General features: G+C 39.3%; 1 protein-coding gene across 2 annotated transcripts in view; it reads left to right on the top strand.

The window, feature by feature from the left end:
- Positions 1-12,778, top strand: part of CERS3 (ceramide synthase 3) — a 135,526-nt gene extending 122,748 nt beyond the window's left edge. The window contains exon 13 of one of the 2 annotated variants that reach the window (XM_025392216.1): positions 10,297-12,778. In XM_025392216.1, the coding sequence (XP_025248001.1) occupies positions 10,297-10,455 (159 nt within the window). In that variant the 3' untranslated portion in view covers positions 10,456-12,778. The remainder of the gene's footprint in view (positions 1-10,296) is intronic. The other variant, XM_025392217.1, reaches the window with a different exon arrangement.
- The last annotated feature ends 1,054 nt before the right edge of the window (positions 12,779-13,832 follow it).

The raw sequence follows: 13,832 nt of genomic DNA, 5'->3' as shown, positions 1-13,832 counted from the left end.
GTGCAAATTATATTGATATAATCAAATCATTTTCTGCATCCATCACAATTTGTTGATCTCACACAGTCTGGTACATTTTTAATTTATTTTAGGTCATATGGAGAGTATGAAAAAAATCCATGTATTTTTATCAAAAGTCACATGGTATAATCTGAGCTCTGCTGCCACTAAGCTGATCACTCTACTGGGTGGGACTGACCCCTGTAGCTTTTATCTCATCTGAAAAATGAATGTCAGACCAGATACTCTCCAGAGTCTGTCTAGCACGAAAACTTAATTTTTCTCTTAAAAGCTAATTTTAAAAGCCACAGGTTTTTATAAAATGAAATCATTCCTTAAGGAATGAGATTCATTGAGAGTAGCAAAAAATGATTAGTGAAAAATAGAACATATTCTATTTTACACTGGTTAGTTGGGAGAGTATAAAAAGCAACTTTTGTGTCTGGCTCTGAAATTCAAAAAGAAGTATTCTGTATACGTGGAACAGTCAAAAAATTGGCTCTATTTTTCTTCTGTAAGTCAGGGAACCATGACTAAACTGATCTTAAGGTTGTGTTTTAAGTAATGTGGATTCAAACTTCACAGGACTTAAAAGACTTTAGGGCACCCCTTATAAATTTGAAAAAGAACAAAGCTGGAGTACTCAAACTTCCTGATTTCCAAACTTACTACAAATCTGCAGTAATCGAGACAGTGTGGTACCGGCATAAAGACAAACATAAAGACCATGGTATAGAATAGAGAAATAAACTTTTACATGTATATGGTCAAATAATTTTTGATAAGGGTGCCAAGACCATTCAATGGGGAGTCTTTTTGACAAATGGTGCTGGGAAAACTGAATATCCACATGCAAAAGAATGAAGTTGGACCCTTACCTAACACCATACACAAAAATTAACTTGAATTCACACAAAAACCTAAATGTAAGACCTAAAACTATAGAAGAAAACGTAAGGCAAATAATTTTTTGGATATGACACTAAAGGCACAGACAACAAAAGAAAACATGGGCAAATTTGACTTCATGAAAATTTAAAACTTTGGGGCATCAAAAGACACCATCAACAGAGTTAAAGGTAACCCACAAAATGAGAGAAAATATTTGCAAATCATACATCTGATGAGGGATTCATAAACTGAACATATTGAGAACTCCTAAAACTCAGCAGCAACAAAACTCCAAGTGACCTGGGTTCAAAATTGGGCACAGGACTTGAATAGACCTTTCTCTGAAGAAGATATATGAATGGCCAATAAGCACATGAAAAGATGCTCATCATAACTAATCATTAGGGAAACACAAATCAAAACTATAATGAGATACCACTCACAGCCATTAGGAGGGCTACTATTTAAAAAAAACCCAGAAAATAATAAGTGTTGATGGAACTGTTGAATGATACAGTCACTGTGGAAAACAGTATGGTGGTTCCACAAAAATATTAAACATAGGCTTAACCATATGATCCAGCAATTCCACTTCTGGATATATGTCTAAAGGAACTGAAAGCAGGGACACAGATATTTATGCACACCCCTGTTCATAGCAGCATTATTCACAATAGCTAAAACATAGAAGCAATCCAGCAACCATTGAGAGATGATTGGATAAACAATATGTGATATATGTACACCATGGAATATTGTTCAGCCTTTAAAAGGAAGGAAGTTTGGCCAGGTGCAGTGGCTCACGTCTGTAATCCCAACACTTTGGGAGGCCGAGGCAGGTGGCCCACCTGAGGTCAGGAGTTCAAGACCAGCCTAGCCAACATGGTGAAACCCGTCTCTACTAAATATACAAAAATTAGCCAGGCTTGGTGGTGGGTGCCTGTAACCTCAGCTACTTGGGAGGCTGAGGCAGGAGAATCACTTGAACCAGGGAGGCAAAGTTGTAGTGAGCTAAAATCGTGCCACTGCACTCCAGCCTGGGCAACAAGAGCAAAACTCTGTTTCAAAAGAAAAAAAAAAAACACAAAAGGAAGGAAATTTGGACACATTCTACAACATGAATGAACCTCGAGGACTTTATGCAAAGTGAAATAAGCAAATTACAAAAAGACATATACTGTATGATTCCACTTATATGAGGCACTTAGAACTGACAAAGTCATAGAGACAGAAAGTGGAATGGTGGTTGCCAGAGGCTGGGGAAAGGGAAGAAGTGGGGGAGTTATTGTTAAAGGGTACAGAGTTTCTGTTTCACAAGATGAAAAGAGTTCTGGAAATGGATGGCGGTGGTGATTACACAGCATTATGAATGTATTTAATCCCACTGAACACACTTAAAGATGGTTAACATAGTAAATCTCATGTGCATTTTGCCACAAAAATTTAAGAAGGACTTTAGACAATGCTTTGGCACTTCTAGACTGTGGGAAGTCAGGGCTGTTATCTTGTGATGGTATTCTATGTCTAAAAAATTTGATACCAGCCAAAGTTAATTACCATGTGATATGACAGGTTCAATCAGTTTTCCTAAGCCCCTCGAAAGAAAAGGATAAGCAGAAGTTGGAAGTACATCTATTGCTTTAGGGACACTCCAGTGCTCTGAATGAGTGAGTCTTAGAATGTGAGGCAGTTCATCTCTATGCCTGTGCTCCTAGAACACACCCTTCAAAGGAAAACTTTGACTTTGATCCACCTTTAATCAGGGGAAGGTCATTTTGGTCCTAATTTCAGGGTTTTCAGTTTCTCCTAGTATATTGTATGTTCTCAAACTAAAAGAAGTCTCCCTTTGTAGTGACTGTGATTTCAACCACACCCACCGAATGCAGGCCTCCTGTGCCTGCTGGAGTGCCAAGTTGATAATATTTGCAAATACTGGTCCTGGTGAGTGATGTGAGGGCTCGAAAGCTCCTGTTAGGACAAGTAACTGGGTCTCTTTTAAGCTAGAAACTTGTCTCTCATTCTTTTCACTGTTGTTTTATGTAACCAAAGGGAGTTGTTGGGGGCAGAAACTTCTAAAAGACCTTAAAAAATCATGACCATCCACTTCCAATGTGGAATGAATAATATTGCTAATAACTTATTCTAGACCACCCAGGTAGTTTTTGGAGAAAGTTCAGTGTAATATTAGATACCTTTGCTAGGTCTAAAAGGAAAGTTATTGAAAGTTATCAGAATAGTAATATGCTCTGTAATGGCGGCTGCTATAGTAAAACTTTCCCAAGGGGGAGTCAATTTGGCAGATGACAAGCGTGTGTGCCACAGCATGCTCGGGCCAGGGCACAAAATCACTACAGTCCTGTGGCTGCCGACACGCAGGTCCACCTCTCCACTCTTCAAAGAGGGTTTTGGATCTTTCTTTAAGCATGTGTTTGGTTGGCCCTTTAATGATTTGAAGGGGGGTTAGGGCCAACAATTTGCCTAAAAAAAGTTCCAATAACTCAGTAACAAAACCTACAGGTTGTTGGTGTGTGGAGAGCAAGTGGGAAGGGCAACACAGTGAGCCCAGTAGATTCAAAGAAATGGACTCACACTGGTTTTGCAAGCAAAGTCTTGGCACTAAGTCAAAGCAGACAGGCAGAGTTTCAGAAAACACCATGGCTTGACCTCTAGTGAGTGTGTAGATCCCTTGTTCCCCCTAGAGCATACTTGATTTTGTTTCTAATTTCTATGAAGTGTTTTAATTACTGGAAAAAAATCTGCACTTGTGATATGGTTTTTCTCAGAATATGGGTGCTGGGCTGCACCTTTTTTAAAGTTTTTTTAAATTTAAGCTGATTAGAAAAACCTCATTTTTCTAGCATACCTTAGCCAGTGTTTTTCAAACTGTGGGTTGCAAATCATTAATAGGTTGCCAAATCCATCTCATAGATCTAGACTGTCATTTTTAAAAATGAAATAGAATATAGAACTTATCAGTGCTTGTCTCACCTAGGAAATAATCATTTATTAGGATTAATTTTTATCTTCAAATTTATACCTAAAGGCCAGAACTGATGGCACCTGAGGGAAGGTCAGAATAGGGATGGAAGGTGTAGTGAGACAGGGGGCACTTGGCTCAGAAGGAGGGGAGAAGGCATTTTCTTATACAAAGAGCCAACCTCAAATAGAACTGGGTTGCAAGTCTCCTGGGTGTCCTGCCTCATCAAGTATTTGTGCAGCCTACTCCAGCAAGGGTCTGTAGAGCACTGCTGTTCAAGGTGTGTAAGCTTAGAGTCTGGCTTTTCATCCTGTGTGCCTCTCATAGCTGTGTGGTGTTGTAAAATTTACTTAACCCTCCTGAGCCTCAGTTTCCTCTCTTTTAAAGAGAACTGCTGTTATGTCCTGTGGCAGTGAGGAGGAAATGTTGTTCATGTAATTGTTTAGTCCCAAGTCTGCCACATGTTAAGCCTTTTAAGTGTCATTGCTATTATTGTTATATGAAAGATGGACTGTACAAGGTAAAATTGAATATAAAGTGAGATTTTATTGATTTCCAATTTATATCATTCAAGCTTGCATGACATGCACCCATCCTATTCATCCATCTAACAAACTCTTACCACAAGGAAATCCAGAGGGATCCTTTCTGAGCTTGATTCATCATCTAAAGTAGTAGTTGTCAATCCTATCGGAGCCACATTCCTTCACTGGCCTGAAACTAAATTCCTAGGTTATATAATTTACCTATAATTATAATTTCAAAAAACAATATAATTCCACAGCTGTTTTTAAAAGAGATGAAAGATATTTCTGATAAAATATACATTTCGTGTGTGAAATGTGTGCATAACTATGCTAGAAAATGTCATGAAGTTGGCCAGTGCTGTGCTTGAGTGTATACAGAACCACCAAGAATGGATGGCTACAAATGAAGACTGATACAGCTGTGTTATATGGGTGATTCAAATGTCATCAGTAGCATTGCTGTCAGTGACGTGGTGTTCTGGAATTGTGAGTTTCCAAACAGAAAAGTACATATTTCCCTTGGTATCCATTGGGGATTGGTTCCAGGACTACCCACACATACCAAAATCTGAGGATTCTCAAGTGCTTCATATAAAATTGGCCGGGTGTGGTGGCTCACACCTGTAATACCAGCACTTTGGGAGGCCAAGGTGGGTGGATCACTTGAGGCCAGGAGTTCAAGACCAGCCTGGCCAACATAGTGAAACCCCATCTCTACTAAAAATATAAACATTAGATGGACACGGTGGTGGCCACCTGTAATCCCAGCTACTCGGGAGGCTGAGGCAGGAGAATCACTTGAACCTGGGAGGCAGAGGTTGCAGTGAGCCAAGATTGCACCATTGCACTCCAGCCTGGGCAACAAGAACAAAACTCCATCTCAAAATAAATAAATTAATGAAAAATAAATAAATAAATAAATAAAATGATGTCGCATTTGCATGTAACCTACACACAGCCTCCTGTATACTTCTCTAGATTACTTACAATACCTAATACCATGTAAATGCTGTGTAAATAGTTGTTGTACTACACTTTTTAGGGAATGACAAAAATCTGTAAATGTCCAGGACTGAGACAACCACTCTTTTTTTTTTTTTTTCCTGAATATTTTTGACAAATGTGGAGCCCATGGATATGGAGGGCAAACTGTATAGTCTTACTTTGACTTATATACATAGTTGCAATCCTGGAAAATTCAGAATATATTAAAACCATCCAAAAAATTATTGTGCTTGAATGTACAAAGGAGTTAGATTCTAGGCTTGGATAGTTACAGACAGGGTTTTCACCTACATGCATATCTGATGGGACATGTGAATGTCAGCACATTGCAGGACTGCCAGCATCCCTAGCCTTTGCTCCCTAAACGTCAGTAGTATTCTCTAACCTTTATGACCGCCAAGATGCTATAAAGTTCCAACAGGCCCTATACAGTTGGGATCTCTTGTTAAAGGCAAATGGCTGGAGGGTATGTGGCTGGGAGCAGATGGGGTGGCACCCTCAAGGACTAGTGTCTTTCTTAGCTAACATAGCTCTTTAAGTCCTGCAGAGATGGGTGGGTAGATGCTGGTATGCCATTCTGGAGAGAAATTAGGTTCTTTATTCTGATTTGAGTTTCCCCTCTGATATGGTTTTGCTGTGTCCCCACCCAAAACTCATCTTGAATTGTAACTCCCACAATTCTCATGTATCATGGGAGGGACCCAGTGGGAGGTAATTGAATTATGGGAGTGAGTCTTTCCCATGCTGTTCTCGCAATAGTGAATAAGTCTCACAAGATCTGATGGTGTTAAAAAGAGGAGCTCCCCTGCACAAGACTTGCTCCTCCTTGCCTTCTGCCATGATTGTGAGGCCTCCTAACCAGTGTGGAAGGAGTCTTTTCTTTGCAGTCTTGGGTATGTCTTTATCAGCAGCATGAAAACAGACTAATATACCCTTGTTCTCTATAGAAATCTTTTGAGAAAGGAAGAGGCAGTGACTATGTAAGCAAGCATCAACTAAGCATGGCTCTTTCCTGAAAGGCTTCATCTGGAGGAGGAAGTGCTTTTGATCCCGGCTCCCAGCATATCAGAGAAAGGTTGCCTTTCTCTGATGCATCTTAACTGAGGAGACACCAAGTTTATTCCTCAGTGTTTACAGGGAGGCTTGTTTATTTTGACACCCTTTCTGTGGTGTTGTAGAAAAGCACCGAACATACAGAGAAGAGCCCCATGAAGTTGCATTTCTGTGATTAAGCCAGTATAATGTGTGCACATTGGGTTTTCAAAAGCCATGTTCAGATTACACACAGAGGAGGTACTTGGTTACATATATGCGGAGACTCTTGGGAGGTGGTCAATTTTAGTCTGCAGGTCACAAAAGGAAAAAAAATCAGTTGTACAGTTATGGATGTCATCTCAAAAAATTATGTGAGAAGAAACAGTCTTCATCTTCCATGTTTTTTTTTCTTTTCTAAGCTGGGTTTAATAGAGACATTTGTGAACTGGCCTAGAGGGTGATCCCGGGGTCGTGTCTATCACTGGACATGTACAGAGCTTGAGTTATCTTACTTGTTTTAATCATTCATATCGTCCTTTATCTTCCACAGTGAGGGCGGATCTATGGCACCTCCATCTCCTTTCCTTGGGGCGATGTTATTTTTCTAGATTTCTCTGCAGAATTACTTTGAGACACCATGAGAGAAGAGGAGGAGACATATAACTCATAATGAGTAACTGTCCTTGAAGGAGTTCTTGCATGAAGAAAATAGAAAACATTCTAATTACAAGTAATAACAATATCCTGACAACCAAAATGCCCACTTGAGTAGTACTTCACTTTGCAAATGTTAGTGGGAAAACCCACAGTATTTTCTTCCTAAAAAGAAATCCTTATAAATTTTATTTTTAAAATTATTATCAGGAAAATGGACATTTTTCTGTTGATGTAGAGTTTTGTGAATTTTAACATGTGCATATATTTGTGCAGCCATCCCCATAATCAAGATACAGAGCATCATTTCATCACCCCAAATAACTCTTCCCTCTAACCCAGTTCCTGGCAACCACTTATCTGTTATCCATCCCTATAGTTTTATCTTTTTGAGAATGTCATGAAAATGAAATTCATGTGCCATATAATAGATCATATTTTTAAACTAACATTTTTTTACTCAGCATAATATCTTTAGGATTCATCCAACTTCTTATAAATGTCAATAGTTTGTTCCTTTTTATTGTTAGTAGTAGTTTATTGTCAGTAATTTCATTGTGTAGGTGTTCCAATTGTTTTGCGTCCTTGTCAGCACTTGGTATTGCCAGTCATTTTAACTTTTGCTATTCTAATGGGTTTGTAGTTGTACATCATCATGGTTTCCATTTGCATTTTCCTAATGACTAATGGTGTTGAACATCCTTTCATATGCTTATTTGTCATCCTGTGTCCTCTTTGATAAAGTGTCTCTTTGTATGTCTTTTGCCTATTTTTTAAATTAGGGTTTTTTTTTTTTTATTTTTTTTTTACCATTGAGTTTTGAGAGTTCTTTATTATGCATACAAATTGGATATGTGATTTGCAAATATTTTCTCCCGGTTTGCAGCTTATCTTTTCATTCTCTGATTAGTGTCTGTCTTAGAGCAAAAGTTTTTAATTTTGATGGAGTCCAGTTTGCCAGTTTTTTTCTTTCATGTTTTTTGTGCCATGTTTAAGAATTCATTGCCCAGATCAAGGTCATGGGTTTTCTTCTAAAAGTTTTATAGTTTTATATTTTACATTTAGATCCATGACCCATTTTAAGCTGGCTTTTATACAACGTATGACATTTTAGTCAAAGTTTACTTCTTTGCTTACAGATGTCCAGTTGCTCTGACCATTTGTTGAAAAGACTATTCTTTCTCCACTGAATTGCTTTGAACCTTTGTAAAAATTCAATCAGCCATACTTGTGTGGATCTATTTCTAGAGCCTCCATTCTGTTCCACTGATCTGCATGTTTATTCCTTTGCAGATACCACCCTGTGTGGATTACTGTAACTTTATATAAGTCTTAAAATTTGGCAGTGTAAGTCCTCCCATTTTATTATGTTTTTCAGATTTGCTTTAGCTATTCGAGTTCCTTTGCCTCTCCATAGAAATTTTAGAATTACATTGTCTGCATCTATAGAAAAGTCTGCTGGGACATTGATTGGTATTGTGTGGAATCTATAGGATAATATAGGGATAATTAATACTTTCACTATGTTCAGTCTTCCAATTCATGAACATAGTATGTCTCTCCAACTATTTATATCTTCTTTGATTTCTTTCAAAGAATTTCGGACTTCTCTCTGAATTTTGTAGGTTTTAAATACAGATCCTATCCATGCTTTGTTAGGTGTATACCTAGATATTTGATTTTTCAAACTATTATGAATGGCACAGATTTTTAAATTTCAGTTTTTAATTGGCCACTGCTAGTTGTATTAATTTCTATGGTGACTGTAACAATTTTCTACAAATTTGGTGCTAAAAATAAGAGAAATGTATTCTCTCACAGTTCAAGAGGTCGGAAGTCCATAATTAGTTTTGCGCTAAAATAAAGGTGTCAGTCAGCAGGGTCGTGTTCTCTTCGGAGGCAGTAGAGGAGCATCTGTTCTTTGCTGATTCTAACTTCTGGTGGCTGCCAGCATTTCTTGGCTTGTAACTGCATCATCCCAGTCTCTTCTCTGTCTTCATATTGCCTCTCTTCTGTGTGTTGGCCCTTCCTCTGCCTCAGGTTTTATAAGGACCACTTGTGATGCCATAGAGGGCCCACTTACATAATCTAGGATACTATTCTCATCTCAAGGATCTTAATCACATCTGCAAAAACTTTACACGGGTTAATTAATTCTGGCCTCATAAAATAAAGTGAGACATGTTCCCTCCTCTTCTATTTTCTGGAAGTGATTGTGGATATTTTGTGTTATTTCTCCTTTGTGTGTTTCATAGAATTTACCAATGTAAACATTTGGACCTAATGCTGCTATTTTTCAGAAGGTTTTTGATTACAAATTAAATGTCCTTCATAGTTATATGACTATCCAGATTACCTGTTTCAGCTGGGGCAAGTTTTAGTAGTTTGTAGTTTTTGAGAAATTGGCCCATTTTATCTAAGTTGTCAAATGTATATGCATAGAGTTGTTCATAGCATTCTGTTGTTATTCTTCTATTGTCTGCAGTATCTATAGTCTTGTCTTCTTTTTCTTTACTGCTACTTTGTGCTTTCCCTTTTTTTTTCTTTATCAATCTTGCTAGTGAGTTACTAATGCTGTAGATATTTTCAAAGAATTGGCTTTTGGGTTTATTGGTTTTCCCTATTGCTTTTTCTGTTTTCAGTTTCATTAATTGTTTTGCCCTAATTATTTCCCTCCTTTTGCTTGCTTTGGGTTTATTTGGCTCTTCTTTTTTTCCAGATTCTTAACGTTGAAGCTCAAATTGTTTGAGAGCTTTTTTTCTTATTGAATATAAACATTTAATGCTATGTATTTCCTTTTAAGCATTATTTTAGCTGCATTGAACAAATTTTGATATGTTGTATTTTAATTTTCATTTAGTTTAAAATATTTTCTAATATTCTTTGAATCTTACTCTTTGACCCAGTGATTGTTTAGAAGGGTCTTATTTAATTTCCAAGTGTTTTGAAATTTCCTTATTATCTTTTTGATATTGGTTTCTAGCTTAATTCCATTATGGTCTAGAAATATGCTTTGCATAATGTCAATTATTTAGGTTTGTTAAGGTTTGCTTTATGATCCATGATATAGTCAATGTTGGTGAATGTTTAGTTATTCAGATGTTGGGTTTTCCTTAAAGGGAGCCATACTTGAAACTGGCTGTTGGCAGATTTACTCAAGACTCTTCCTGGAAGATTGTCACTCAGCCAATTCTTTCCTTTGTCTAGAACATCCAGGATGTGAGAAGCGATGACGAGGATTATGAAGAGGAAGAGGAAGAGGAGGAGGAAGAGGAAGATGGTACCAAAGGCAAAGAGATGGATTGTTTAAAGAACGGCCTCGGGGCTGAGAGGCACCTCATTCCCAATGGTCAGCATAGCTGTTAGCTGGAAGCCCACGGGACTCCCACGGCACAGCATGCTGCAAGGACTGTTGGCAGCCTGGCTTCCAAGCCCCACACATACCCCAGATTCTGCCCTTCCCTCTTTCTCACCACCACCTTCCCTCCCACCTAAGATATGTTTACCAAAATGTTGTTAACTTGTGTTAAAATGTTAAATACAAGCATGCCCAGGAATTTTTACTGCAGTTAGGACTCAGACTGGTCAAATATTTCAAAGATTTCTCCAGAGAACCCTGTCAGTTCTAACTGCGCTCCTTTGTGCATATAACTTTCTCAGGGGATCACTTTGTTATAGGCCCTTTCACTTTGTCACCTTGCCTGTCCTCGGGACACTTTCACAAATGCTAAGTAATGCCATTTTTCTCAGGTGTATTTGGCCACAAAGAGCAGCTTGTTTCTCAAAAATGAGTTAGAAGTGGCAGTAGGACAGGAGCAGAAGGACCACACCAGGAGACTCTTCCACGTTATGGACACATCCTGAAGCTTAAGTGTGTCACCTCCACAGGGTGGTGTCAGTCCCTGCCTGCCACCCTACAGGGTTGCAGTAAGGATTAAGTGAGATCACAGAAGTTTAAGTACACACTGTCAATGTGAACCAACCCACTTTGCACTGTTTGGGAGAGAGAAACCTGGCTAAACTTGGCACTGCGTTGGGCCTGAACAAAAGGCAGAATCTTTAAAAATTCCTCTTAAATAACTCTGGAGATACCTGGAAATGAAAGTGCCGAGAAAGGTGTTCCATTTTATTTGCTAACTATTTATGCATCAGTTCTCCAAGGGTCATTCTCAGATTCTCCTGGAATTCTTCTCCCTCAGGACCCTTGGTTCAAGGAAGGAAGTTTAGGCCCTGTTCCTTCCTGTCATTTGCTGGTCTTTCCCTTTTTCCCTTTCTAGGAAGGAAATTTCTGTGCTGTTGCCCTGAGCCCTTCTTTCAGGCCAACACAACTACCTGGGGACCTCCACGGGGGAATGGGATCCAGGTCAGGCTGCTTGCTGAGCCGCATCACCCAGGAGGCCTGAGCCTCTGGGGAGGGCATGCATGTGCACTGCCTGACCCGGGGAGATCTTGGGAACAGAGGATGCTGCGTGATTTCCTCTGGCTTCCAATCCAATCAGCCTGTGTCACAGTGAAACAGCACAACACAAAAGGCCAAAATATACCCCCGAGAAACATTTAAGGGCAGGTGTTAGAGTCAGTGCCAGCTCCCTGGGAGGAAGGATAGGGATGGGCAGGTCAGTAGCCAGCTTGTCCTCACCCTCAGGAAGGGAGCACTGGGGAAGACTTGCATACGTCCTTGCCTCCCTTGTGGCCTTGTCACCACAGGGACACATGTCCTGGGCACAGTGTGCAGGGCTGACCTGGGAGACTTCTCAGGTGGCTGCTAACTGAGGAGAGGCCAGGCCTTCCCAAGGAAGACCCTCAGTGAAATCTGCATCCGCCCTCACCCCCGCCACAGTCTCTCATAATGGTCAGATTTTGTACATTCATCCTATTTATTCAGGGGCTCGTATTATAAAGCCACAGGAGTGGTCGGCTTGTAGGGACTGGAAAATCAGCCCTAAGCAGGGCAGCTGCAGGGCCCCTGAGGCCGGAAGGACACTGCACAGAACAGACTGCGTTACTATTATTTTTACATAAAAGTATACATTTGAAACCTTAAGGCTAAACAAAAATAAACAAAAAATCCTTTAGAATTCTTTCTGCAACAAAATATCTTTTTGAGAAATTGTTAGAACAGAAAAACAAGGTCAGATTTTCTCTGTATAACATTTGCTTTTATGAGGATGATATCATAAGCATTATATGTATAATATGATATTATAAATCAAAATGCCTGCACCCACTTTAGGGCATAGCTATTGATTTATTAATATTATATTATTATTATTTTGGTGGAAGAAGGTCACACTAAGATACAATTTTTTATGTTTTCAGTTAACGGTATATTTTCTTATTTGCTTATTTGGTTTCTGCCTCTGTACCCAATATCTTCTTGCTTAAGGTAGAAAAGTGTTTGTTTAGCTCTATCTCCAGTTTGTTTTCTCATTTGAATGTTGAAGGTAAAATTGATATACCAGTTTTAACTATTTCTGATACAGCTGAAAGCACTAAACCACTTCATAAGAAGTAGATACACATTTTTGTAACACTATTTAGGGCTTTTGTGGTTAATTTTAAAGGAAACCACCCTTTCTACAGGAAACAAGGGCTCGGGATTCTTCCAGAGGACCTTATAAAAATGCAGTCTCGGTGCCATCAATATTGTAACAGTAATGACTTACAATAAAACAAAAAGTCCAGTGTACGTGGTGATTGAGTAGATTCAGCACACACATTGCTTACAGGTCTTCCTGTGTAGTGGAAGTAAAGACTCGCCATTCCTCCGGAAGGGCCATGCCAGGAATCAGGGAAGCAGTGAGGAGAAGGAAGCCAGGTTGGGATATTTGGGCTGCTGCCTTTGTGGTGTCAGACACCAGATAAGACAAGCCTGGCTGACATGGGGAGCCCCTTGCCTGATTGGGGTGAGCCTCTGGGCTATGCACGGTGGAACCAGCCAGCCAGCCTGGGGGCTGGAGTCTAACCAGAGCACGGCATCTGCAACCTGTGCAGGAACCACTGAAGTGCTAAGAAAGGGGACTGATTATAAAGGTATTTTCTCAGCCTCATTTTCTGTATTTACCTTTCAAAGGTGTAGGAGGAAACAGAGTCTAGATTGATGGTTCAACTGGCTGTCCATCAGAATTACCTGTGGAGCTTTAAAAACAAATGCACCTTGCCTGTTTCTGCTCCACATTTTGATTCAATACTTCTGGAGTGAGAAGCAGAAATCTTCATTTTAACAGAGTCCCACATATTTCTGAAGAACAGTCAAGATTCTGTGTGCTCTCCTCTGGTTTTAGTCCTTTCTGCAGTTTCATATGCTAAGAGATGGGAAAATGCAATGGTACAGAATATTGAATCCAAAATAAAAGAAGAAAAGGAAACACAGAACAGGCAACATGAATTGCAAACTCATGTTAAGATGGTGAGTAGGTAGATTTCAGTTCACATTTACCAGTAATTACAACAAGTGTAAAAACAAAGATTGCCAGGCTGGATTTTTTTAAATCTCAATTATATGGTGCTTATAAGAGATATACTATAAAAAATGTTGAAAGTAAAATGATGGACAAATATATACCATGCAAACTCTACTCCTCCCCAAACAAACGCTGGCATAGTTATATCAATATCAGACAAAGGAAAGGAGAATTAGTGGATAGTAAGAGGAATATTTAATACTAATGAAAGGGGCTAGGTGTGGTGGCTCACACCTGTAATCCCAGCACTTTGCGAGGCTGAGGCAAGTGAATCACCTG

This window comes from Theropithecus gelada, chromosome 7b (assembly GCF_003255815.1).
Source record: "Theropithecus gelada isolate Dixy chromosome 7b, Tgel_1.0, whole genome shotgun sequence".
Taxonomy (NCBI): Eukaryota; Metazoa; Chordata; class Mammalia; order Primates; family Cercopithecidae; genus Theropithecus; species Theropithecus gelada.
The sequence above is the reverse complement of the archived record's forward strand: the minus strand, read 5'-3'. Positions and strand labels throughout refer to the sequence as shown.